This window comes from Lepus europaeus, chromosome 2 (genome assembly GCF_033115175.1).
Source record: "Lepus europaeus isolate LE1 chromosome 2, mLepTim1.pri, whole genome shotgun sequence".
Lineage (NCBI taxonomy): Eukaryota > Metazoa > Chordata > Mammalia > Lagomorpha > Leporidae > Lepus > Lepus europaeus.
The window spans coordinates 76,137,056-76,161,626 of NC_084828.1; the positions used below are offsets into that span (position 1 = coordinate 76,137,056).

The window sequence follows — 24,571 nt, forward strand, 5'->3', positions numbered from 1 at the left end:
GTGGGTGAATCACTGAATGAAAACCTCGAGGGACGAGCCTATATTCTAGAATAAGAACTAAGATCACCAGTCTCAACTCTAAGATAGGAAGCTCTCTTTTCCACAAATAGAACAGTGAATCAGGAGCAGTGCAATGCATAGGTGTATGAAGTTTTTTTTGTTTGTTTGTTTTGTTTTTGTTTTTACAGGCAGAGTGGACAGAGAGAGAGACAGAGAGAAAAGTCTTCCTTTTGCCATTGGTTCACCCTCCAATGGCCGCTGCGGCCGGCGTGTTGCGGCTGGCGTGTTGCGGCTGGCGCACCACGCTGATCCAAAGGCAGGAGCCAGGTGCTTCTCCTGGTCTCCATGTGGGTGCAGGGCCCAAGCACTTGGGCCATCCTCCACTGCACTCCTGGGCCACTACAGCAGAGAGCTGGCCTGGAAGAGGGGCAACCGGGACAGAATCCAGCGCCCCGACCGGGACTAGAACCCAGTGTGCCGGCGCCACAGGCGGAGGATTAGCCTATTGAGCCGCGGCGCCGGCCGGTGTATGAAGTTTACGCACTGCACAAAGTTGCTTGAGGGAAGGAAGCTGCCAGGAGCTGTGAATCCTGGCACGAGGCTGCGTCTACTAGGAACAAAATGCACCTTGCATATTGCACACAAATGCTCCATATACTGGTGTAAGGCCTGGGAACTTTGGAATTAGGTCCTCCCCATGCTCAGGGGGCTGTGTGATGTATACCTCATGTACCACCCTCGCCCCGAGTTTCTTTCCTAGGCTTGGGACCCACAGAGGTTTCCCGTGAATATTGGCTTGGCAGGTGACTGTCCTCTCCTTCCTTGGCCCCGTGTCTAGGGCTTTAGGAACAAAGCCTTCCTGGATCGACAGATTCATTAGCGTCCTCCTGCGTGCAGCGGACGCTAACGTGATTGCCGTGGACTGGGTGTATGGCTCCACAGGCGTCTACTTCTCAGCGGTGGAAAACGTGGTGAGGCTGAGCCTGGAGATCTCCCGCTTCCTCAGCAAACTCCTGGTGAGTGCATGAGAGCCGCGCGGGCCTTAGGGCTGCTTAGGGAGGAGGGAGGGGTGAGAAAGAAGCGGCGCTGGGGGACACGTGGGGACAGACGCAGCGCCACCCTGGACCTGTCACCATCCGGGGCGAACCTGGGCTTGGCTGCTTGGAGTGCTGACCTCCAGCGGGTTCCTGAACCTCTCCGAGCCTCCCTTTGCTCCTCTGTAAAATGTGCCACTACACAGCCCATGGTGAGTGTAGGTTGCCTGGCGTTTAGTAGTCGCGCAAGAGGGAGCGGCTGTGCTCGCCACTCACACACTTTGGAGCCACAAAGGACAGCGAGTGGGGGCCGTCCAGGAAGCGGGCAAAGCATGCGTGGTGGATGTGTCTGCCCAGGGCCCACTCAGTGGGTCTCACTGTCGGTGCCTGTTCTAGGTGCTGGGTGTGTCGGAGTCCTCCATCCACATCATTGGTGTTAGCCTGGGGGCCCACGTTGCGGGCATGGTGGGACATTTCTACAAAGGCCAGTTAGGACGCATCACAGGTACTGCTCCTCGCTGCCCCTCCCCCCAGGGTTCAAAGTCAGAGAGAGTGGCCTGGAAATGCCCCGTCTGAGAAGAGCAGCAGGAGTGCTGAGCCTTCTGTTCCTAGGCTCGTGCCCTCTGTTACCCCTAAACCTCATGGTGCCCTTTGCAGAATAATATTGTGTTGTTTGGCTTGGTTTCTAATATCAGCGTAAGAGCCATGCATTTCTTTCTGAGCCTCAGTGTCTACATCTATAAAATGGGTTGTGATAGGCCGCAGCGCCTTGTCCCGCTGTGGAAATCACCGCTTGAGGAGCTCCCTCAGTCGGCGAGGGACTGGGTGAGTGTGGTAAGCAGTTCAGCTCCCTAGTCCTCTGGCAGGGCAGCTCTGAGTCACGTTCTACAGAAGCCCTCAGAGGGGTCCCCGGGCAGGGCTGCGATCCAATTGCCCACAGCGCTAACCCACTCAGTGATGTGTTCCCACTCCTTCACCTTGCTCTCCGTGGTCTTCCACGACCTTGTGGCCCGGTCCACTTTCGTTGGGGAGAGGAAAGGAGGGAGGGGATGCAAACTAACGCATGGGAACGGTGGGATCCATCTTGCTGTGTTGTGAGGTCTGGAGTGTGCAAAACTGCCCAGTGTAAGCCTGCCACATGGTAACTACTCAAAAAGCTGGCACTATTGCTATTACACCACGAAGGTCAATATTACTCCCATTAACCCTTGCCACATGGTTGGTGTTGTCTATTTAGGGCCAGAGAAACTGGGTTGTTGAGGGGTTATCTCAGGAGAGACGACAGTGTGGAGTTTCCTGCCGAGGTGGCCCCAGGCTACTTTTTCCGACCCTTGGTGCTTGTGGGGACTCTGTGATTGGAAAGGGTGTGTGGTGGATCCATGAGGGTTTCCACAGCCGAGAGGAAAGGGGCTCCTGATTTTAAGCTGTCCCTGCAGGCCTGGACCCCGCCGGGCCGGAGTACACCAGAGCCAGCCTGGAGGAGCGCCTGGATGCTGGAGACGCCCTCTTCGTGGAAGCCATCCACACAGACACCGACAGTGAGCTGGGGCCACCTTCCTGGGGGTGCAGAAGGAGCCCAGGTCAGGGCTGGGAGGCTGGGGTCCGCACCTTCCCTGGGCTTCTGTGACGTCGTGAGTTTACCAAAATGTCTTGAGAGAGTCTTCCAGCTCTTTCATTCTATGACTACTGAAATGAGAAATCTCACTCATGGACCAAAAACGTTTGGTTGGGAATCTCACTATCTGATTTAGCACCTTGAGCTGAGTAGTCCGAGGGAGGGCATTGCTGCCTGGCTGACTCAGGGGAAAGTCAGGCTGCTTTTTTGAGGTGGATGTGCCTGGCCCCAGGGGATGGGGGCATTCCACTCCCCAAGTACAGGGGCTGGTCAGGACTTACCCTCCCCCTACCGAAGAATAAGTCCAGCCCTTCAGTTCAGTGGCAAATGAGAGTCCCCCTTACAGCACAGACAGGCACAGGAAAGACCCCTCAACTCCTCACCCCTCATGGTCAAATTAAGCTCTTCTGGCCAACGGGGGAAGGTGCTGGGCATTCTTGCTCATTTCTACCTGCTGTCGAATGCCCATGCATCTGTCCCAGGCACAGTGCTCAGTGTCATGGGTGCAAAGAGAAATGACAACTGTCCCTGTCCGGAAGAATTTCAGGTCAAGTGAGAGACGTCCCTCCTTCATTCACTTTGGTCAGACTTTCTGAGTCCAAGACTCACAGATGCATCCTCCTGGGAGAAACCCCCCTGCAGCCATGCTGCCTGCCCTTGGTCATACCTTCATCGTCCAGACAGGAAACCAATGCCTGTAGGCCTCTGTCCAGCTGTGTAAGGTTAACGAGCCTTGGTCATCAGTAACATATATACTTCTCTTCTATCCATGACTTTGATAACCAGGTAGTTTATTAGGTTGCCAGGTTCCTGCATGAGGCTACTCAGACTCCTTCGAATTTGGAGCCTTTTTCTGATGTGACAAAACGTCATAATAACTCCGTTTACTCAATCAATATTTATTGGACCAAAAAGCAGGCTCTGAGACTATGGCAATTAACAATATGTTGAAGAGGGTCCTTGCTCTGGTGGAACTTACAGGCTACGTGGGCGGGCATTTGCTTGTTCATTCAATAACCACTTATTAGGCACTAGGTGCCAGGGACTGTGCTAGATGTGGAGAAAGCGGGAGAAAGACAAGCGGAAGTCTTGCAGTAGTGGAGCTGACATCCAAAGCAACAGACAGGATTATTACACTCCGTGATGATTATAATGAAGGGCACGTGACTGAAGGCGACTTGGATATGGGAACTACCTCACATGGTATTATTGGGGAAAGTATCCAAGTTGCTGAGGCCGGGCTGGCCGTGACCTGGAGTTCCCATGTTCTTTTTTTTTTATGACAGGCAGAGTTAGACAGTGAAAGAGAGAGACAGAGAGAAAGGTCTTTCTTCCATTGGTTCACTCCTTAAATGGCAGCTACGGCCGGCCGCTGCGCCTATCCGAAGCCAGGAGCCAGGTGCTTCCTCCTGGTCTCCCATGTGGGTACAGGGCCCAAGAATTTGGGCCATCCTCCACTGCACTCCCAGCCCACAGCAGAGAGCTGGACTGGAAGAGGAGCAACCAGGACAGAACCGGCGCCCCAACCGGGACTAGAACCTGGAGTGCCGGGACCACAGGTGGAGGATTAGCCTAGTGAGCCGCGGCACTGGCCCCCATGTTCTTCTAAGATCAGCGAGAACAGGGCAGTAATTTGGCTTCCTGTACAAGATTGCTGTGGCTCCTCTGCAGAGAATGAACTGGACGAGGGCACTCAGGGGAGCCTGGGGGCCTATCAGAAGGCCAGTAGTTATTTTGGTGAGAATGTGGGTGCTTGAGCAAAGACTAAGTAATAGTAGAAATGGAGAGAAGTAGAGACACTCAAGATACCAGCAGATTTGGGAGGTCACACTGACCGGACTTATGATGGATTGAGCGTAGGGAGTGAGGGAAAGGCAGGAGTCAGGGATGGATTCCAGATCCTTGCTTAACCCCAGGGTAGGTGACATTAAACAAATAACACACAATTTCCTGCAATAGTGACAGGTTGATATGAAGGAGAAAGTGAGGGTCTTTGGAGATTAGGCCTCACTCAATCTGAAGGGTCAGAGGTGCATGTTGGAGGGCCTGGGATGTAGTCACAGTGACAAGATAAGGGTCTCCCCCTCCCCTTAAACTCGGCTCTTTGTAGCCATATCACCATTCCACTTAGGCAGGAGACTGCAAAAAATGTTTTGTAGGAGACTGGAAATGTGGCCCAGAACTTACTTGTCTGCACTATTGCTCAAAGGAAAACAGAACTAGGAGGAGCCTTTAAGAAGCTTATGGAAAATGCATCTGATGAGAAACTGAGTGCATTTCAAAGTTTTTTGCACCAAAATAAGGTTATCTTTTAATTCCCTTTCCCATGACCTTTTTGAAGTAACATCCAACAAGGAAACTTACCACAGTGTATAACCCCTATTGATGTATAAAAATTTATTTAGGGATAGTCTGTTGATTTTATTAGGCGAAGGTGGAGTCACTTACAAACAGATGCTTCCCTGGCTCCTTCCAGCATAGTCCGTCCTACTCTCGGCTCTTGGAGTGAGGTGGCACGGGGTGGCAGGCTCTCAAGCTCAGACTTCAGGCTCTGTTGCTGGTGGGCCCTGATGTGGGATCAGGAAAATGTGCCCCTGAAGCAAGAAGGTAATGTGGTTCTGCCTCCTTTCAGATTTAGGCATTCGGATTCCTGTCGGACACGTGGACTACTTTGTCAATGGAGGCCAAGACCAACCTGGCTGTCCCCTGTTCATTCACGCAGGTCAGAGAATGGAAAGCACCAACGGTCATGCAGAGGGTCTTCTTGATGGTGGCCTTTGTTATGTCCCCAAAGCGTTACTCAGCACCTACTGAAAGGATGTCTTGAGAGCCCAGGACTCCTGGGGGAGGAGAGTCTGAAATTAAAAGCCAGGGCCACACTTGTGCTGCCCTCTCCACCTGTCTAGGGTCCAGCTGTGACCAGACATTACGCAAGCCAGTAACCTCTATTCCTCGCTGGGCCCTCATGTGTGGTGTAGGCCACACCAGGTACCCTCTTTGCAGAGCCTGGTGATGGCAGAGCTGAGCCAGTGTGTCCAAAGCCAGCCAGCCAAAGGATCCGCTAGGTGACCATTTCACCAAATTTACTAACCTCTACAGTTCTTTAAAAGTTGATTTCAAGATAAGCTTCTTGAAATTTTTCTTGGACAGTTTTAATGAATATACATTGCTTCCCTTTTAAGTACAAAAATGCTCTTTTTGAATATGTTCAGTGAATAGATGAGGGTTCTTCAAAAAGGCTGTGGATGGAGTTAAAGGGTCAGTTTAGAAGCTGACGCTGTGGCACAGCAGGTTAAGCTGCCATTTAGGACTCTCTCATCCCATGGCAGAGTGTCTGGGATCGAGGCCTGCCTCCGTCTTCAGACCCAGCTCCCTGCTAATGCGCCTGGGAGGCAGCAGATGGTGACTCAAGAACCTGAATCCTGCCACGCACGTGAGAGATCCATATATGGTGCCTGGCTTCTGGCTCAGCCTCGCTCAGGCCCAGCTGTTGTAGACATTTGGGTAGTGAACCTCTTTCCGTCGTCACCCCCAACCTCCAGTTTTTCTGCCTTTCAAATAAATAAAAATGAATAAATAAACATTTTTTAAAAGCTTCATTTTATTTATTTGAAGGGCAGGGTTCCAGAGACAGGGAGACACACACACACACACAAAGAGAGAGAGAGAGAGAGAGAGAGAGAGAGAGAGAAATTCCATTTGCTGGTTTACTTCCCCAATGGCCACAACAGACAGGAGTGGGCCAGGCTGAAGTCAGGAACCAGGAGCTTCTTCCAGGTCTGCTATATGGGTGCAGGGGACCCGAGCACTTGAGCCATCCTCTGCTGCTTTCCCAGGCCAGTGAGCTGGATAGGAAGTAGAGCAGCCAGGACTCAAACCAGTGCCCGTATAGGATGCTGGCAGTGCTGCAGGTGATAGCTTTACCCACTGTGCCACAAAGCCTGCCCCAATAAATAATCATTTTTTAAAAGATAAGTTTAGTTTGGTGCAAAAGAATAGAGACCCGTGCATTTTTTAATAATGTATACCTTCTTTGAACTTTTTGAAGACTCCTCAAATACATGAATTTCAATTTAATTCCATTTTCTATGAACTTTTAAGCATGTCTTTGAGGTCTTTTTTGCATGTTTTAAATAATAGTAAATTCATCAAAAACTAAGCAACAGTAATTGTTCCATCTTCTTATATACCCAATATATCCATATTTCTTATGGAAATTTTAAATATTCATTTCTGCATACTATGTTTTTGGCCTTTTTCTGATTTACAAAATTTTTAAAATCTTTTTTTAAGACTTTTATTTATTTATTTATTTGACAGGTAGAGTTACAAACAGTGAGAGAGAGAGAGACAGAGAGAAGTCTTCCTTCCGTTGGTTCACTCCCCAAATGGCCGCCACAGCTGGTGCTGTGCCAATCCGAAGCCAGGAGCCAGGTGCTTCTTCCTGGTCTCCTATGCGAGTGCAGGAGCCCAAGCACTTGGGCCATCCTCCACTGCCCTCCTGGGCCACAGCAGAGAGCTGGACTGGAAAAGGAGCAACCAGGACTAGAACCTGGCACCCATATGGGATGCCGGTGCCACAGGCGGAGGATTAACCAAGTGAGCCACAGAGCCGGCCCCAAAATTTTCAAAATCTTAAGAAGTCTTTTGACAATTTATTGAATAATCACTGAACTATTTCTCTAAATTTACTAATTTTCCCAATATATGCTTATTTTAAGAATTTATAAAATTTTATTTAATTGTGGTCAGATGGCATGGTTTGATTTCCATGGCATTTTAGTTGGCCACTTTTGACTTCTTCCTTCCTAACACAGCCTGAGAAGGGTGTTGTTTGCCTCTGTGTTGGCTTCTTTTTGCAGTGGAAGGACATTGGCCATGGAAGCTGTTCCCGCATTGAGGGGAAGGAAAGAACACAGAGCTCAGTGTTGGCAGCTGCTCCCAAGGCAGGGAGGCTCGAAGTTCAGGGAGAGTCTGGAGACCCTGGAACCCTGCAGTTAGGGTCACTTACACACCTCCTAGCACCAGCCAGCACACCAGTGTGGGTTGCTGCAAATTGTTCAATAGTAAACCATGGCAACCAAACTAAATTTTTGATAAATTAGAATATTTGGCAAGTGACCGGCGCCATGGCTCAATAGGCTAATCCTCCGCCTGCAGTGCCGGCACACCGGGTTCTAGTCCTGGTCAGGGCGCCGGATTCTGTCCTGATTGCCCCTCTCCCAGGCCAGCTCTCTGCTGTGGCCCGGGAAGGCAGTGGAGGGTGATCCAAGTGCTTGGGCCCTGCACCCACGTGGGAGACCAGGAGAAGCACCTGGCTCCTGGCTTCGGATCAGCACAGTGTGCTGGCTGTGGCGGCCATTGGAGGGTGAACCAATGGTAAAGGAAGACCTTTCTCTCTCTCTCACTGTCCACTCTGCCTGTCAAAAAAAAAAAAAAAAATTTGGCAAGTTCAGTGTGGCAGTTGGCCAAGTGAGCCTTAGCAGTGAGGCTCTGGAGATTGAGCTGTTGACTCCCTTGAGTATCTCAGTGCTGGGTTGAGTGTGATGACGGTGTGAAAATTGGGTTGTAGGGTGATGATGAAGAAGGTAAAGACATACAGACAGAAACCCATCTTGGGAAGTGAGGTCAGCACCTCCAACTCTCTGTATGTTCCCATTTTATGAAAGCGAATTTGCATGACCACATAAGGGTGAGTCTCAAATGAAGCAACTGATTTTGTAAATTAGGTTTATTAATCTCAGGAAAATTAAAAGGGAAAGGGAGGATGTGATAACCAGATCCATTAATACTTCTTTCAAGCGTGGCTCCGGGGACATCCCATGTATGTATAGCCTTCTGGAATACAAGAGTCAATCGAGTTACAGTAAGTAGCTTGGGGGAGTTTCCATTTGTCTTCACTGAAAGCTTGGTCGTGGTTTTTCCCCTCTCAGGTTACAGTTATCTGATCTGTGATCACATGCGGGCTGTGCATCTCTACATCAGTGCCCTGGAGAACTCCTGTCCACTGATGGCCTTTCCCTGTGCCAGCTACAAGGCCTTCCTGGAGGGACAGTGTCTGGATTGCTTTAACCCTTTTCTCCTCTCTTGCCCAAGGATAGGTAAAATGGCACCTCTTTGGCTTGCCTTTACACATCAGGCCAACAGGATTGGGTGTGGGCTGCAAGAGGGAAGAACCAAAAAATAAATCTGGGTATCAGGATGAACGCTGATGTCTTTATTGAGACAAGGAACACGGAGGGAGGAGTAGGTTTGGGACAGATCCCGGAGTTTGCTTTTATTGAGTTTGAAGTGCCTGTAATTGCCCAGTTGGACAGATAGAACTGTCATCTTAATTCTCAGAACCATCACAAAATAGATGTTCATTTAAAAATCTTCAAATAAAACAACACACAAGTGGGTAGAATTTGAGCCAGATCTTAAAGAACAGATAGCTTTAGGCCCTAAGAGGAAGATATTTTAGTGCTTGAGATTAAAAGAAGAAAAAACAGAATAGTTGGACAAAATTTGGGGAAAGGGCAAATCCTGGTTATTGTTATTTCTTTCTATCTTGATCTCCTGGGGTCAAGAAGTCTCCCCAAATGGGGAAAATAACAAGTAACTGATGAGAGATTCAGCTTGCTTTCCCCTGGAAGATGGCTCGCCCTCTATACCACTGTCTGGTGCCAAATTTGCTCTGCACACACTTTTCCCACACACAGCCCCTTACTGGAAAGTCCAGCCTCAGCATCCTAGAAACACTAGGTTGTCCAGAGCCCTTGACCCCACTCTCAGGTGGGATGTTTTCCATAGCTAGGTCAGCTGCTCTCCAACTGACCCTAAGTAGACCCTAAGTCAGTGTGTCTGGGGAATCCCCAAGAATGGCTCACAAAGGCCCCTTGAGAGGCAGGAGGTTGTAGTGGCCACATACCACCTGGGGGCATGCTCAGTTGCTGGACAACATGGGCATGTTCCTGGATGAACCAGCTCATTGGGGGAATGGATCCGAGAAGGCCCAGGGCCTGGCTTCTAAACTCAACCCTGGGCACATCATTGCTGCAAATACAGGAGGGTGGTCCAAGATGAAAATCTCCAGGAAAACCTCCCGAGTAGTGAAAACACCCCCTTCCCCGCCCCGACCATGCTCTCCACTGCCCTCCACCCCCAGCTGCCCTCAAAATTGTAGTGCTTGTCATTGATTATTCAAATTAATTGGCCACTGCCTGATAGAATGTTCAAAGAAGGTTCACTTTCCATAGCAAGACAACCCTTTATTTCCTATTCATCGAGTATATGTTGTAATTTGCCCCAGGTGGGACAGGCCAGTTGCTGTCACAGCCACTCACACTGTCTGCCCAGCCTTCCTCTCACTACCTTTCCCCATGTGCTGGACACCCTAGGGTAGCTTCCTCACCCTGTGTGTCTGCACCCTAACTGTGGAATGCCTTTCCCTAACTTGCCATCTGCTAGTCTTCAGATCTAACATGCTCCTTTCACTGCGCAGGATACAAGTGCCCTTAGGGCCACTGTAATATAGTTTGTTTCAAGTTGAAGACATAATTTAAAATTTCTTAGAATTACCTACTAACAATGAGCCATACGACCTGAAAAACATATTCTCTGTTTGTGTGTTTATCCCCACAGGACAGAGTTGCTATTCTTAGACTCGTCACAGAATGTGTTCCATAATGAGCCTACAGTGTAGCTGTCTGTAGAATACATGGATGTATGAGTTAAGGAAGACATGGCTGGGTGCTGTGGGGCCCTGAAATGTCTTCCTCAGGCTCTTCTATCTTTGCTTCTCTATTTCTAGGACTGGCGGAACAAGGTGGTATCAAGATAGAACCACTTCCCAAGGAAGTGAGAGTTTACCTCCTCACCACCTCCAAGGCCCCATACTGTGGTAAGCAAGGTGGGAGAAATGCATGCCCTTAGCTCTGCCATGGAGCCAGCTAGAAGAGTCCAGGTCTCACAGCTTGGGCTGCATCCAGCCAAGTGTGGTGGCCAAGGTGGGAAGCAAAGATTTCTTGATAGGCTGTGGCCACAGCTCCTGGCCTTAGAACCATTTCAGACAGCAACTGATTGCTCTATTGATAAGGACCTGGGTGCACCTGCCGGTGTATGTACTGATGATCCAAGTCCCGCTCCTCCTGAAACCTGCCTTCTGGTGGGGTTCTCCTTAGGGTGGGATTTGGAAGTGTACTCTGGCTTCCCTCCTTCCTGCACACTCCTTTCCCCCCTCCTTGGTGCCCGTCCTCCATCCGTCATCCTGGCAGCCCTGCAGGATTAGGGTCCCTGAGGAAGCTAAGCTTTGCTCTCCACCCTCCTCCCCTTCCCAAAGTCTAGCTGTGCACTTGTCACTCTTAACCACCAAACTTCTTGGAAGCTAACATGCCAGTGATTGCAAAAGACATTACATGTGAGAGAAAAGTGTGCTTTAGGGTCCTTGAAATACATTTCAAGTGGAACCGTCATCCTTCCCCATGTACATGCATTTTAACTAGAGTGATGTACTTCTCCCTACCCTCTGCTGCCTCCACTCCTCCTCTGGTCTCCCTTCTTCTTCTTTCTCCTCCTCCTCCTCGTCTTCTTCTAAAATGATTTTATTTATTTATTTGAGAGGTAGAGTTACAGAGAGAGGGAGAAGCAGAGAGAAATGTCTTCCATTTGCTAGTTCACTCCCCAAATGGCTGCATCGACTGAAGCTGAGCCAATCTGAAGGCAGGAGCTTCTTCAGGGTCTCTGACACAGGTGCAGGGGCCAAAGCACTTTGGGCCATCCACTGTTGCTTTCCCAGGCCATAAACAGCTGGATCTGAAGAGGAGCAGCTGGGACGCGAATCGGCACCCGTATGCTAGTGCTGCAGGCGGAAGCTTAGTCCCCTGTGTATCAGTGTGTGAATCCCAGCTCTGCTCTCAATTCTAGCTTCCAGCTAATGCAGGCCCTGGGAGGCAGCAGGAGATGGCTCAAATATTTGGGTCCCTGCTCCCCACATGGGAGACCTGGATTGAGTTCTGGACTCCTGGTTTCTTCCTGGCCAGCCCTGGCTGTTGCAGGCATTTGGGAGAGTGACCCAGAGAACAGAAGCTCTCTCTCTCACTCTCTCTCTCTCTATCTTAAATAAATTCCTTTAAAAAAGAAAGTGAGAGGATGCAAAAGGGCCTCCATTCACAAGGACAGAGCCCTCATGGACTTAAACACTTCCTGCAGAGGCCCCACCTCATCCTGTTGCACCAGGGATTATATCTAAACGTGAAGTTTGGAGGAGACACAAACATTCAAACAATAGTGATATGTGACAGATCATTTTTGCTTCTTTTAAGCTCATACCATCACGATAAGGTTACTAAATGGGGTGTTTTGGGGGGAACATTCTAGCATTGCAATAAATGCTAAAAATGAACACTTACTGAATGCTTCCTGGCACAGTGCGCATCCTAATGCCTTTGTGTAATAATCCATTCAGACCTGAGGGTGTCTCCTGCGTCCTCTTTGGTTGACACGTGAGGAGCTGAGCAGCTAAGAAGATGGGTGATGTGCTCCAGGGCACACAGCTGCTGAGAAGTGCAACCCATCTTCGCCCACACTGTGCTCACTGGGGCTTTTTGCCCAATGCCCCCCTCTGCCCTGTGGCCCATCTCTGTTGTGCTTTGATTTCCTAGTGCATCACAGTCTCGTGGAGTTTTACTTGCAGGAGCCAAGAAAAAAGGACACCAGCATAGAGGTCACCTTCCTTGGCAGCAATGTCACCTCGTCCGTCAAGATCACCATGTACGCAAGTGTCCCCTGTGGCTCACCTCTCTCCTTAGCAGCAGCTGCCCTTTCATTTTCCCTGTAGACACACTGGGACATCCCAGGTCAGGCACTGTGTGATTGCTAACACACAGGTCCCGCCATCCAGTCTGGGGGCAGCACCTGCTATAGATCCACTCAGGACACGTGTTGGTGAACTGTCCCAGGGGTGGGTCAGTACTGGGCCCAAGCACAATGTATTCAGACGGTAGCACACGTGGCAGGTAGGCAGAGGGAAAGGGTGTCTCCACAGGGGGTTAGGACATAGCACTCAGGTCCTGGACAGGATCCAGTGCTCAGGAACCCAGACAAAGGCCATCAGGGGTGCCAGCAGATGGGAGGGCCTCAGTCACTAAACTGGGGGAGCATTGGCCTAAACCTTGGAAAGCCCCTATTCCTGGCAAGGGCCAACCTAGAATAGTGACACGATCAGAACCCAAGGCGCAAGGCCAGGTAGCAAATGAGTGCAAGGCAAGGACCAAACCAGTGGCCAGGAGGACCTGATGCTGGGTGGTTCAGGTACCTGGAACCAGGGCTTGACATTCCCTTCCCTTGTTGGAGGAAACTCGGGCATGGGAGCTGGGGGGGGGGGGGGGAGCAGCCTTGAAGTGAGAGGGCAAAAGAACCTCAACTGGATATGGACTCAACAACTGAAAGCCCACAGATCAGCGCCTGCCCCTCCCACGGGAGATACACCTGACTCCTGTGGAGAAGGCCACCCCAACTGGATTAGATTCTATCTTCAGTCCCTTGAGGTTTTTTTTTTTTTTTTCAGTGTTTATATGTATATTATATCTGCATTTCAAAATAATAACACACTTCCTAAAATGAATCCCCATCACTGAGTAATGCATGACTGTAAATCCATACAGTAGACTATTACAAGTCCATAAAACGGAAGTTCCTTGAGTTTTGATCTTACAGATTAGAACTTGGGGGTGGCAGAAGGGTAAGGGCTCTTCCCTCCTATCTGCGACCTTGTGAAACCCCAAGATTTCCTTCTCGTTAGAGGATTTACCCCGGTCAAGTCCCCAAACCACCCACTTAAAGCAGATTTCATATCCCTCATGTGTTACAAGCTCCGTGACCCAGGCAGTTTCTCAAAAGGAATCATCTTATTTTTTCCCTCTGACATATTTCAAAATACTTATGAGAAAGGAGGGGGTGTGGGGGGGAAGAACTTTTAAATTAAGTTATTCAGGATCTTCCCTGGAAGGAAAAAACAGAGTGTATGACTTACCCTGGAGTGAAAAGCAACTAGAGGACTTGCCACACTCTGCACAGGCCAGAAAGAAAAGGGAAAGTGGCTTGGCAAGAATGGGCCCAGCCTGTTATGCGGTAGTGAGGGAACGGCGGGATCCCTCTTTCTCAAAGCCACTGCTGCCTCAGAGCCCAGGGAGGAGAAGAGAGGGTCACAGGCCAGGTCAGGGCCCAATACGGGCTCCCCGACATGATACCCTCAGGGCTCTGCCAGGACAGCCATGCTTTGTGCTCAGCCTGGTGATGGGCACAGGGTGTCCCCATTTCTTGTCTCTGTCCAGGCAACCACAGTCCTTTCAGAAGCACCTGCTAGGTAGGTTACATCATACTCCTCCCGCGATCCTTGCCTCACCTCTGTCTTCTACTCCTTCCTCATCTTTGTCTCTGTCCAAAGCGGTGCCTGGATCTTGGAAACTGAGGAGGAAGCTGAGGCAAAGCCAAGAGGGTGGGTTCAGAGAGACCTGGATTCTGTCTTCTCTCTGGACCTCTAGGCTGAGGTCAGTGTGTACCACGCACACCCCATCGTTCAAGCTCTCTGGATGTATACACCGGGCTGTGTGTCTCCACAGTTACCTTACCGGGTTGGGTACATTGCCCAAAGCCACACAGCTGGAGGAAGTACAACCTGGGGTCCATTCCAGCTGTTTGGCTTCAAGATCAGGCTCAGTGCTGATTCCTGTCCACACATTCATGCCTAGCCTAAAGCAAGGAAGCAGTCTTCACACCAGATTCTTTTTAAAAATAGTTATTGTCTGTTTGAAAGGTAGAGCGAAAGAGAAAGGGGCAGAAGAAAGGGTTAGGGGAGAGGTAGAGGTAGGTATCGAGAGATCTTCCATCCGCTGGTTCACTCCCCAAATGGCAGCAATGGGTGGGTCAGGGCCAAGACTGAAGTCAGAAGCCAGGAACTCCATCCTGGTCTCCCACATGGATGGCAGGGCCCCAAGATCTTGGGCCATCCTTTGCTGTCCTCCCAGACACAGTAGCAGGAAGCTGCATCAGAAATGGAGCAGCCGGTGTTGCACTAAGTGAGGGCTTACCTTGCTGTGCCGCAATACCGGCCTCTCACACCACGCTCTTGGAACTGTGAGGTCTTGAAAGAGTGCTTCTACTTCCAGATAATGGGATGTGAACGTGAAAAATCCAAGAATGCATGACAGGTTTCCAGACAGGCACCTCCAAGAGCTACTGTTTTGCTGCAGAGTCCATTTGTATCTTCCCCAAAATCAAAACCTGTTTTCTGGGTCACATGCAGAGCTGTGGCTGTGTGGGCAGAGGGACTGGAGAGGGTGACATGACTAACTGTGGTCCCTAGCTCCAGGGACCTAACTCCTCGCACATGGCAGCCAACCAGGGCTATTGGCAGAGCCCCAGGGCAGCCAAAGGGCTCACATAGGCACAGCGGGCTACAGTCACTGACTTTCCTCTTCCTTTTCCCTTGTAGACCTAGGCATCAATCCCAGGGGAAGGGAATCATAGCCTACCCCAACCCGTCGTGCCAGATAAACCAGGTGAAGCTCAAGTTTCAGGCTTCCAGCCGGATGTGGAAAAAAGACCGGACCACTACCATCGTCGGGAGCTTCTGCACGTCCCTTCTACCTGTGCACGACAGGTGAGCTCCAGCATTCACACACACTCAACGGCTGCTCCGGACCCGGAGGCGTGCACTCACCCGCGTGCCATCTCCTCCTGGCCATTACAGTCCTAGGAGAGATGATGAAGACCCAGGGTTTTCCTGGGCCTCTTGCAGGGCCACCTAGGGTTGGGGATGTCAGGAAGGAAGCCAAAGAGGGTGGGCCTTGACTCCTCACACCAACACCCCCGCTGCCCCACTTCAGTGCAAGACCCTCCACTTAACCTGCTTTATAGATTAGGTTTCTGACTAAGATCCCGCTTCCTCACTGCGTATTTTCTCCTCCTGGGCCCCCACTTCCAGTGTATCCTCCACTGGTCACATTCAAGACTAGGAACTGTGGCTAGGAACTCCACACCCCCTGTGCCCTCCCATCAGCAGGCGCTGATGTCAGTCTGCCCAGCCCTGGGCGCTTGGTGGCAGGGAGAGACTCTATGGGAGCAGACATCACAGAAACACAAGAGTCATGTGATTCCTCTCTCCCCAGCACCCAAGGACCTGCCCTCTTGTTTATCTTCTCTTGCAGTAAAAAGACTGTCTGCTTACCTGAGCCAGTGACCTTGCAAGCCAGTGTGGCTGTTTCTCATGCCCTGAAAATAGCCTGTGTATAGAAGAAGCCTGAGCAGGACACAGCTCCCTGGATTTGTTCCCCCCACCCCCTACCCAGGACAGTGTGTGTCTGTGTGTGTGTGCACATGCATGCACACCTTATTCCTGACTGCTCGTTCCAAAGAGGAAGGCCACAGTCTTGGTTATTTTCCCCACATGTAGCTACCATGGTGGGGGGGGGGGGGGAGGGGATGACTCATTTTACAGAACCCGATCCCTACTGCCAGAGTGAAAAGCCTAACGCAGATACCATTTCGCCTCCTGTCCAAGGGCATCTGTCCTAGGCATCCAGAGAAACAGTCAAAGAACATTTTTAATAAAACTTTATGGAATATCTGAGTCATTTAATTGTTTTTTTTATTGGAACAGAATATTGTGCTTCATACCAAAAAAATGAGACTTATAGCCTGTAGGATTGGAGAATGCCATAGAATTAAATTATCTGTATTAAAATGACAGCTGAAAAGAAGTTCCTGGACCAACAGAAGGGATGGCAGGAGAGCAGGATGCTGGCCCCGTTCATTACCCTTTACCATTGCCTTCTGTGCCTTTCTGGAAGCACTGGGGACAAGAGGAGGATTTTCTTGGTGCATTCCTAAACTAATCTGCCAGAGTTCAGCAAAACACAGAGGGGGAGTGCTGAAATTGGGTAGTTGCAGGAGGAGAACTGAATACAAGGAAGGTTCCCTGGGCGGCTGGAGGCAGTAGGGGCTGCTGCCTGCCCGCCCCCCCACCCCAGGCCAGGCAAGAGGGGCCCCTGGAGCCTGAGGTGGTGGGGGCTGTGGACCTGCAGTGAGGGTGAGAGGCGGAGGCTGCAACCTGCAGGGAGGGAGCCAGGAACCCGGATTCTCTGGCTTTACTCAGCCTCCTGCTGGCGCTCCCTGCTAGACCGGGAAGGGCGCAGAGTGGTTGGCTATGGGGCACAGAGATGGCACCTACCTCGACACTGTCCTCATCCGGGCTCCCCGTGGAGGCTTCCACTCTTTACGTTTTTTTTTTTTTTTTTAACTTAAGTAAACATTCTCTAAAAGGAAACTGCTGACTTGCTGATCGACTCTGTGCAACAGAGGCAGGAGGAATGATGTCAGCAGCAGGCTACAGTTACTCCATCTGGGCCAAGTCACCCCGGGCGCCAGGAGACAGAGTCTCGGCCTTTGTCTAGGCTGTAGAAATGCAACCAAAGGACAGATGACGCAATGTGAGAATAACATGCCTGCAGAAGCCACGTGTCCCCCTGTATGCAGGCTTGCGATTTCTTCTTATGTATTTATTTTTTTTCAAAACCCCAAACCCCTCCTTCTGCTACTCCCTCTTGGCCCCCGTTCCCAGCGAGAACTCTCTAGAGAGGCCTTGCCCTGAGCTATATCGAGCTGCACTTCCTGTTGTTCTCACAGCTCTCCTGGCAGCCGCCGCTCAGCCTTCTTCTTCCTTGGTTTTCCCAATGCTCCTTGCTTCCCTTCCACGTGCATAGGAATCTCACTTCCGAGAGCAAAATGATGCTGTGAGGTGCTGAAGCCAGAAGGGGGTCATGCAAGCCGACGCGGCTGTCCTCGTGCTTTCCTTTTTTAGTTTTGTGGGTCTTCGTGAATGTCTTCTGACTTTAAAGTCCCTTTAGACTCTTTCTGTGTTATTTTGCTCCCCTTCAGAAACTTTGGATCATGACCTTAAATGGAAAACCAGTTTCCCGGAGCATAAATTAATCCTAGAAAGAAATACAAGGTGGACAGAACAATGCTTACAAGTCCAGCTAGATGGGACCAGCGCTGTGGCACAGTGGGTTAACGCCCTGGCCTGAAGCGCTGGCATCCCATATGGGTGCCGGTTCGAGACCCGGCTACTCTACTTCCAATCCAGATTTCTGCTATGGCCTGGGAAATCAGTAGAAGATGACCCAAGTCTAAAAAAAATTAAAATTAAAATTAAAAAAAAAAAAAAACAAGTCCAGCTAGATGGTGAGGCCTGATGAAGTCTCTGAGCCCCAGGCCTGACTTTTCCTTAGATTAGCAAGTGTGTTGGAGATGTTAAAAACTTGTCAACCTTGAAAGGAGGCAGTCTTCTCTGTGTGATCAGTAGATAAAAGAATACACAACAGGCATACCTGTCTCACTGGGAGATTTTGTTCTGTTACGCTGGGTCTGTGTGGTACCTAAAATCCTCTTGTCCTGTGCCCCATGGCCCACGTGGTGGGAAACCTGGCTTCCTGTGGGTGGGCATCTGTGGAGTTAGGGACAAGAGAGAGCTAACAAGGAAGTCTGCTTGCTAGCTGGGCAAAGGCAGACCTGGGTCTCCCCTCCCCATCCGCACTGCTCCCAACACCCTGCTGAGATCTCTCCCAGAGACTATTACAGAACGTCTCCAATTCCATAGTCAGATTCACCTCCAAGTGCAAAGCACACTGCTGCAAGATGCAAAGCCATTGGACCCTGGAATATCCACACAACCAAAACAGCTACCATTGCATGGCTTGGTACTGTTATAGGCACCATTCTGAGCATCCTGCATATGTTAATATATGCAAATTATATCCTTTCAGTGAGCCTATGAGATACATGCTATAATTATTTCCACTTCACAAATAGAGAGTTGAGAGACTGAGGAACCTTCAAAATCCCAAGACTAGTAAGTAAAGGAACCAGGATTCAAATGTCATCTGTGTGGTCCTATAGCCAGGTGATTCACCCCCACTGTACCAGGTTCAGAAACAAGACTCTCTAAAACTGTGTCAAAGGGAGTCCCCCCTAAAAGACCCATGATAAAACCCCACAGGACTGGCTACATAATTTGCAGAGTCCAATGCAAAATGAAAATACAGGCTTCTTTTTTTAAAAAAAAAAATATATTAAGAATTTCAAGATTATGTCAGCAGAAAAAGAAACCAAGCACAGGCCTTTCCAAGTGTGGATCCCACACAATTATTCAGCCAATGTGTGCAGTGTAGGTTGGCTAAGGAAGAAAAGGTTGTTAAAAGGTGAGAAAAAGGCTGCAGGGTCTTGGGGAGAGTGCAGGTGTTTCTTGGAGAAAATACTCAGACTCCAGAGAACTTTCCCATGAAAAGCACCACTTGATTTTCAGGCAAATGATGATTTGTGCTCCTAAGCCCTTTTCATCACAGATGCTGATGGGATCTTGGCTCGACAGGTGCAGCACGGTGACAGGCTGGAGGGACCCCATCTCCAGCAGCGTTTTGGGAACACTCTCTACAACATCGCAAGCCCAAGGTTCCAGGGAGAGATTGGGAGGGGTTGATGAGGGAGAAAACCACTTGCCAGCATCTTCTGACGTCTGGTGGTCTGCATCTTGAGGTCACAGCAGAAAAGCCCTCTCATGGCTGTGTCCTTCAGCTGTGCCATTGTCAAAGGACTACAGAGTGGGCAGTGGTGAAGAGGATATGTGAACTCATTGCTGAAGAGTGGTGCTGCCTGCTCCAACAAGTGGAGAAAACGAGGAAGACAGGAGAGCAGGGAAGATGAGAGAGGAGACATGAATATGGTTGGAGGTGATTGCTATTAGGGAAGCGGTTAATTGGCACACATACCCAGCCCTCTGTGTAACCCTGGAATAAGGACCCTGTGAATTCACAGCAGCATTTTTTGCCTGTGGTTCACAAAATGTGCCTTGTCTATAAATCTCTCCTTGGCTGCCAGAGATTTTTTCTTGTTTTTTGTCATAAAAGTAGCACTTAGCACACATTAGATACTCAAATATTTGTTAGAAAATGAGTAACTAAATAATCCCATGGCATGTTTTCACTTCCAAGGCTTAATTTACTGATATAATTCACTAGTGAAGCCATCTCAGCATTGGCTTTTCCTTGTGAGTAGTTTTTCACTCATTTAATATTTCAGCTGGGTACAGATCTACACAGATTTTTTTCTCTTGAGTCCGTTTCTCTAGTTTGTGCCTTTTTAGAAATGTGTTCACTTTATCTAAGCTGCCTATTTTGTTGGCACACATTTGTTCAATTTAAAAAAAAAACACATTGGTTTATTTATTTGAAAGACAGAGTGACAGAGAGAGGTAGAGAGAGACAGAGAGAGGTCTTTCATACACTGGCTCACTCCCTAAATGTCTGAAGCCAGGAACCTGGAACTCCATCCATGTCTTCCACATTGGTGGCAAGGGTCCAGGGACTTGTGCCATCTTCTAGTGCTTTTCCAGGCACAGTAGTAGAGAGCTGGATCAGAAGTGGAGCAGCCAGAATTGAACTGGCATCCACATTAGAGGCCAGCATTGCAGGTGAGAGCTTAACCCATGTGCCACAAAGCTGGCCCCCAATGGCATTCTTTTATAATTCTTTTTATTTCTATAAGGTCAGTCCTAATGTCTCATCTTTCATTCCTGATTTTGCTAACTTAAGTCTTCTGCTTTTTCTTTCTTCTTTTTTTTAAATTTATTGCCCCCCCCCAACAAGTCTTTTATTTAAGGAATACACACTTTAGGAATATAGTGATTCTTCCCACCGTATCTGCCCTCCCACCCCTCCTCCTCCTTCCTCTCCCATTCCAAATCCAATTCTCCACTAAGATCCATTTTTGATTAACGTTATACACAGAAGACCAACTCTATACCAAGTAAAGAGTTCAACAATTTGCATGGAAAAAAAAAACAAAACAACAACAACAAAAAACCTGCTCTTCAACAGTTGAGACAAGGTCTGTTCAAAATCATTGCATCTTGAAGTTAATTTCACTTTTTTTTAGAAACTTAATTAACTTTAAAGACCCAAAAATGATGTATATTTTGCAAACACTTAGACATAATTATAATACAACTCTTTGAGGACAGAGGTCCTGCATGGGAAGTTAGTGCATAGTGACTCTTATTTATTTAACAATTAACACTCTAATGTATGATGTCAGTGACCACCTGAAGCTCTTGACATTAACTGCCTAGGCTATGGAAGCCTTTTGAATTCACAAAATCCATCAATATTTAGACAAGGCAATAAACAAAGTGGAAGTTCTCTCCTTCCTTCAGAGAAAAATACCTCCTTCTTTGATGACTACTTCTTTACATTGGGGTCTCACCCACCGAGGTCCTTCATGTAGGACATTTTTTGCCACAGTATATTGGTTTTCCATGCTTGAAATGCTCTTGTGGGATTTTCAGCCATATCAGAACGCCTTAAGTCCGATTCTGAGGTCAGAGTGCTGTTTAAAGTGATTGTCATTCTATGAATCTGCTGAGTCTGCTGTGTGGACTGTTGGAGTATTCCCTCCCTTTCAATTCTATCTGTTACTATTACCAGATACTTAATCCTATCCATATGATCACTTTAACACTTAAGATGGTATTTTTACTACCCAGCTTAAGGAGATTTGGGGTCCCATGGCAAGTTTTTAAACTGTTCCCTTAGAAGTAAGTCTGTAGGAATGTATGCAGAACTATACAGCTTTACAGTTACAAATACCATACACTTCATAATTACAACTTTAGGAACTGGTAATTCTTCCCACCGTGCCCACCCTCCCACCCATACCCCCAACCCTCTTCCTCTTCCCTCTCTTATTCCCACTCTAATTTTTTTTTTACTGAGATCTATTTGCAATCAACTTTACACACATATGTCTAACTCTATGTTAAGTAAAGAGTTCAACAAATAGTATATTTAAAAAAAAATCTGTTCTTCAACAGTCAAGTCAAGGGCTGTTCAAGTCATTGCCTCTCAAAGTGTCAATTTCACTTCTACAGATTGCCTCTGAAGTGCTCCATTAGTTATCACAGGTCAGGGAGAACATGTCATATTTGTCCCTTTGGGACTGGCCCATTTCACCAAGTATGATGCTTTCCAGGCTCATCCATTTTGTTGTAAATGACTGGGCTTCATTTTTTTTTTTACTGCTGTATTCCATAATGTACATATCCAATAATTTCTTCATCCAAGACTATTTGAGTAGCAATGGTGACAGTAGGCATCCTTGTCTGGTTCAGAATCTCAGTGGGAACGCTTCCAATTTTTCCCTATTCAATAGGATGCTGGCCATGGGTTTGTCATAAATTGCCTTGACTATGCTGAGGAATGTTTCCCCCCCATACCAAATTTGCCCAGAGCTTTCATCATGAAAGGGTGTTATATTCCATCAAATGCTTTCTCTGCATCTATTGAAATACTCACATGGTTTTTGTTCTTCAATTTTTAGTGTGATGTATCACATTGATTGATTTGTTGAACTGTCCCTGCATACCAGGGATAAATCCCACTTGGTCTGGGTGGATGATCTTTCTGATGTGTTGTTGCATTCGATTAGCTAGAATTTTTTTTTTTTGAGGATTTTATGTCTATGCTCACGAGGAAATTGGTCTGTCTCAGTTCCAGCTTTTAGGAATTAATTCCAGGTTTAGGAATTAAGGTGATGCTGGCTTCATAGAAGAATTTGGGAGGATTCTCTCCCTTTCAATTGTTTTGAATAGCTTGAGAAGATTGAAGTTAGTTCTTCTTTAAATGTCTGGTAGAATTCAGCAGTGAAGCCATCCAGCCCTGAGTTTTTCTTTGTTGGGAGGGTCTTTATTACTGATTCAATTTCCATCTTGGTTACAGATCTGTTAGGTTTTCTGTGTCTTCATGGCCCAATTTAGGTAGGTTGTATGTGTCCAGGAATCTATTTCTTCTAGGTTTCCCAGCTTGTTGGCGTACAGCTCTTTGTAGTTTTCTGATGACTCTTTTTATTTTTGTGGTGTCTGTTGTCATACCTCCTTTTTCATTTCTAATTTCATTATTTGGGTCTTTTCTCCCCTTTTTTTTTGGTTAGTTGAGCCAGTAGTGTGCCAATTTTGTTTTTCTTTTTGTTTTTCAAAAAAAAACAGCTCTTCATTTTGCTTTTTTTATATTTTTTGTTTCAATTTTGTTGATATCTTCTATAATTTTAATTATTTCTTTTCTCCTACTCATTTTGGATTTGATTTGTTGTTGTTTTTCTAGATCCTTGTGATGCATTGATAGCTTATTTATTTGATGCCTTTCCAATTGCTTGATGTAGGCACCAATTGCTATAAACTTTCCTCTTAACACTGCTTTTGCTATATCCCATAAGTTTTGATATGTTGTATCTGAAAATTTTTTGATTTCTCTTTTGATTTCTTCAGTGAACTACTTGAGATCAAAATGAGAAAGAGAGAGAAGGCGCTTCTATCCACTGGTTCACTCCCCAAGTGATTACAAATGCCAGTGCTGGGCCTGTCTAAAGCTAGGCCAGTTCTCCCAACTGAGTGGCAGGAATTCAATTACTTGAGCCATCACCAGTGCCTCCAAGGGTCTGTATTAGCAGGAACCAGGAGTCAGGAACCAGGACCAGAGATTGAATGCAACTGGCATCTCAATCGGCAGCTTAATGACGAGGCTCACTGATCACTTCTAGTTTTTTATTTTCTGTTTCTACTCTAATATTTATCATTCTATTTCTTATTTTTATTTTAGGTTTGTTTACTTATTTATTTGAAATTCAGAGTTACAGAGAGAGAGAGAGGGAGAAACAGAGATTTTCCATCTGCTGGTTCACTCCCCAAGTGGCTGCAATAGCCAGAGCTGGGCCAGGCCAAAGCCAGGAGCTAGGCTATCTTCCACTGCTTTCCCAGGTGCATTAGCAGGGAGCTGAATCAGAAGTGGAGCAGCCAGGACTCAAACCAGTGCCTATATGGGATGCTGGCATACAGGCAGGAATTTAATCTGTTTTGCCACAACACTAGCCTCTATTTTATTTCTTGACCAGATATTGTTCACAACATTTAAAAAACAAAACAAAACAAAAACCAAACATCTGAATTGACTTTTTTTTTTTGACAGGCAGAGTGGACAGTGAGAGAGAGAGAGACAGAGAGAAAGGTCTTCCTTTGCCGTTGGTTCACCCTCCAATGGCCGGCGCGGCCGGCGTGCTGCGGCCGGCGCACCGCGCTGATCCCAAGGCAGGAGCCAGGTGCTTCTCCTGGTCTCCTGTGGGGTGCAGGGCCCAAGCACTTGGGCCATCCTCCACTGCACTCCCAGGCCACAGCAGAGAGCTGGCCTGGAAGAGGGGCAACCGGGACAGAATCCGACGCCCCAATCGGGACTAGAATCTGGAGTGCCGGGACCACAGGCGGAGGATTAGCCTGTTGAGCCACGGCGCCGGCTTGACTATTGTTTTTACTTCTACTTTGCCATTCCTCCTTGAGGCACCAGATTCTTCCTCATCTACTGCCTAAAAAGGGTAGAGTCACAGGAATAGACAAATCTTAGGAAAAGATATGTTGGTTAGTACATTAGAATGTTATTAGAATATATATACACACACACACACACAATTCATCTTCATTTCTGGACTACCAGGTCTATTTCAGGAGATAAATTTGAAGTGGAATTCTCCATAACATTAGCTTAATAAAAATCTGAGTGCAGATTATGCTCATTTTGTCAGATCCTGAGACCTTGGTGGTTACATACCAGATGTTTTCTTTGGAATTCTTAGTGAAAAAAATCAATGGCTAAGAATCACATTCCTCAGGTCAGAAGGCTAGAGCTACCTTACACTTGATCTTAGCCAAAAGGCCGAGAAGCGATAGAGCAACCTTACAGACACCAGACATTTCGAGGTGTCTTTTGAGCTGAGACGTCATCCCCTTCCCCTGATAACTGACCCTCATCTACAAGATGGGCAGCCCCAATTGTACTGGATGTCTTTG

At 48.0% G+C, this 24,571-nt stretch overlaps 1 protein-coding gene across 3 annotated transcripts in view; it reads left to right on the forward strand.

Annotated features, from left to right (window-relative positions):
* Positions 1–16,008, forward strand: part of PLA1A (phospholipase A1 member A) — a 31,924-nt gene extending 15,916 nt beyond the window's left edge. For 2 of the 3 annotated variants that reach the window (XM_062208615.1, XM_062208631.1), the window contains 9 exons: positions 839–1,016; positions 1,431–1,539; positions 2,471–2,572; positions 5,282–5,371; positions 8,583–8,750; positions 10,442–10,531; positions 12,291–12,399; positions 15,122–15,289; positions 15,837–16,008. In XM_062208615.1, the coding sequence (XP_062064599.1) occupies positions 839–1,016; positions 1,431–1,539; positions 2,471–2,572; positions 5,282–5,371; positions 8,583–8,750; positions 10,442–10,531; positions 12,291–12,399; positions 15,122–15,289; positions 15,837–15,921 (1,099 nt within the window). In that variant the 3' untranslated portion in view covers positions 15,922–16,008. The remainder of the gene's footprint in view (positions 1–838; positions 1,017–1,430; positions 1,540–2,470; positions 2,573–5,281; positions 5,372–8,582; positions 8,751–10,441; positions 10,532–12,290; positions 12,400–15,121; positions 15,290–15,836) is intronic. The other variant, XM_062208623.1, reaches the window with a different exon arrangement.
* Positions 16,009–24,571: the final 8,563 nt, after the last annotated feature.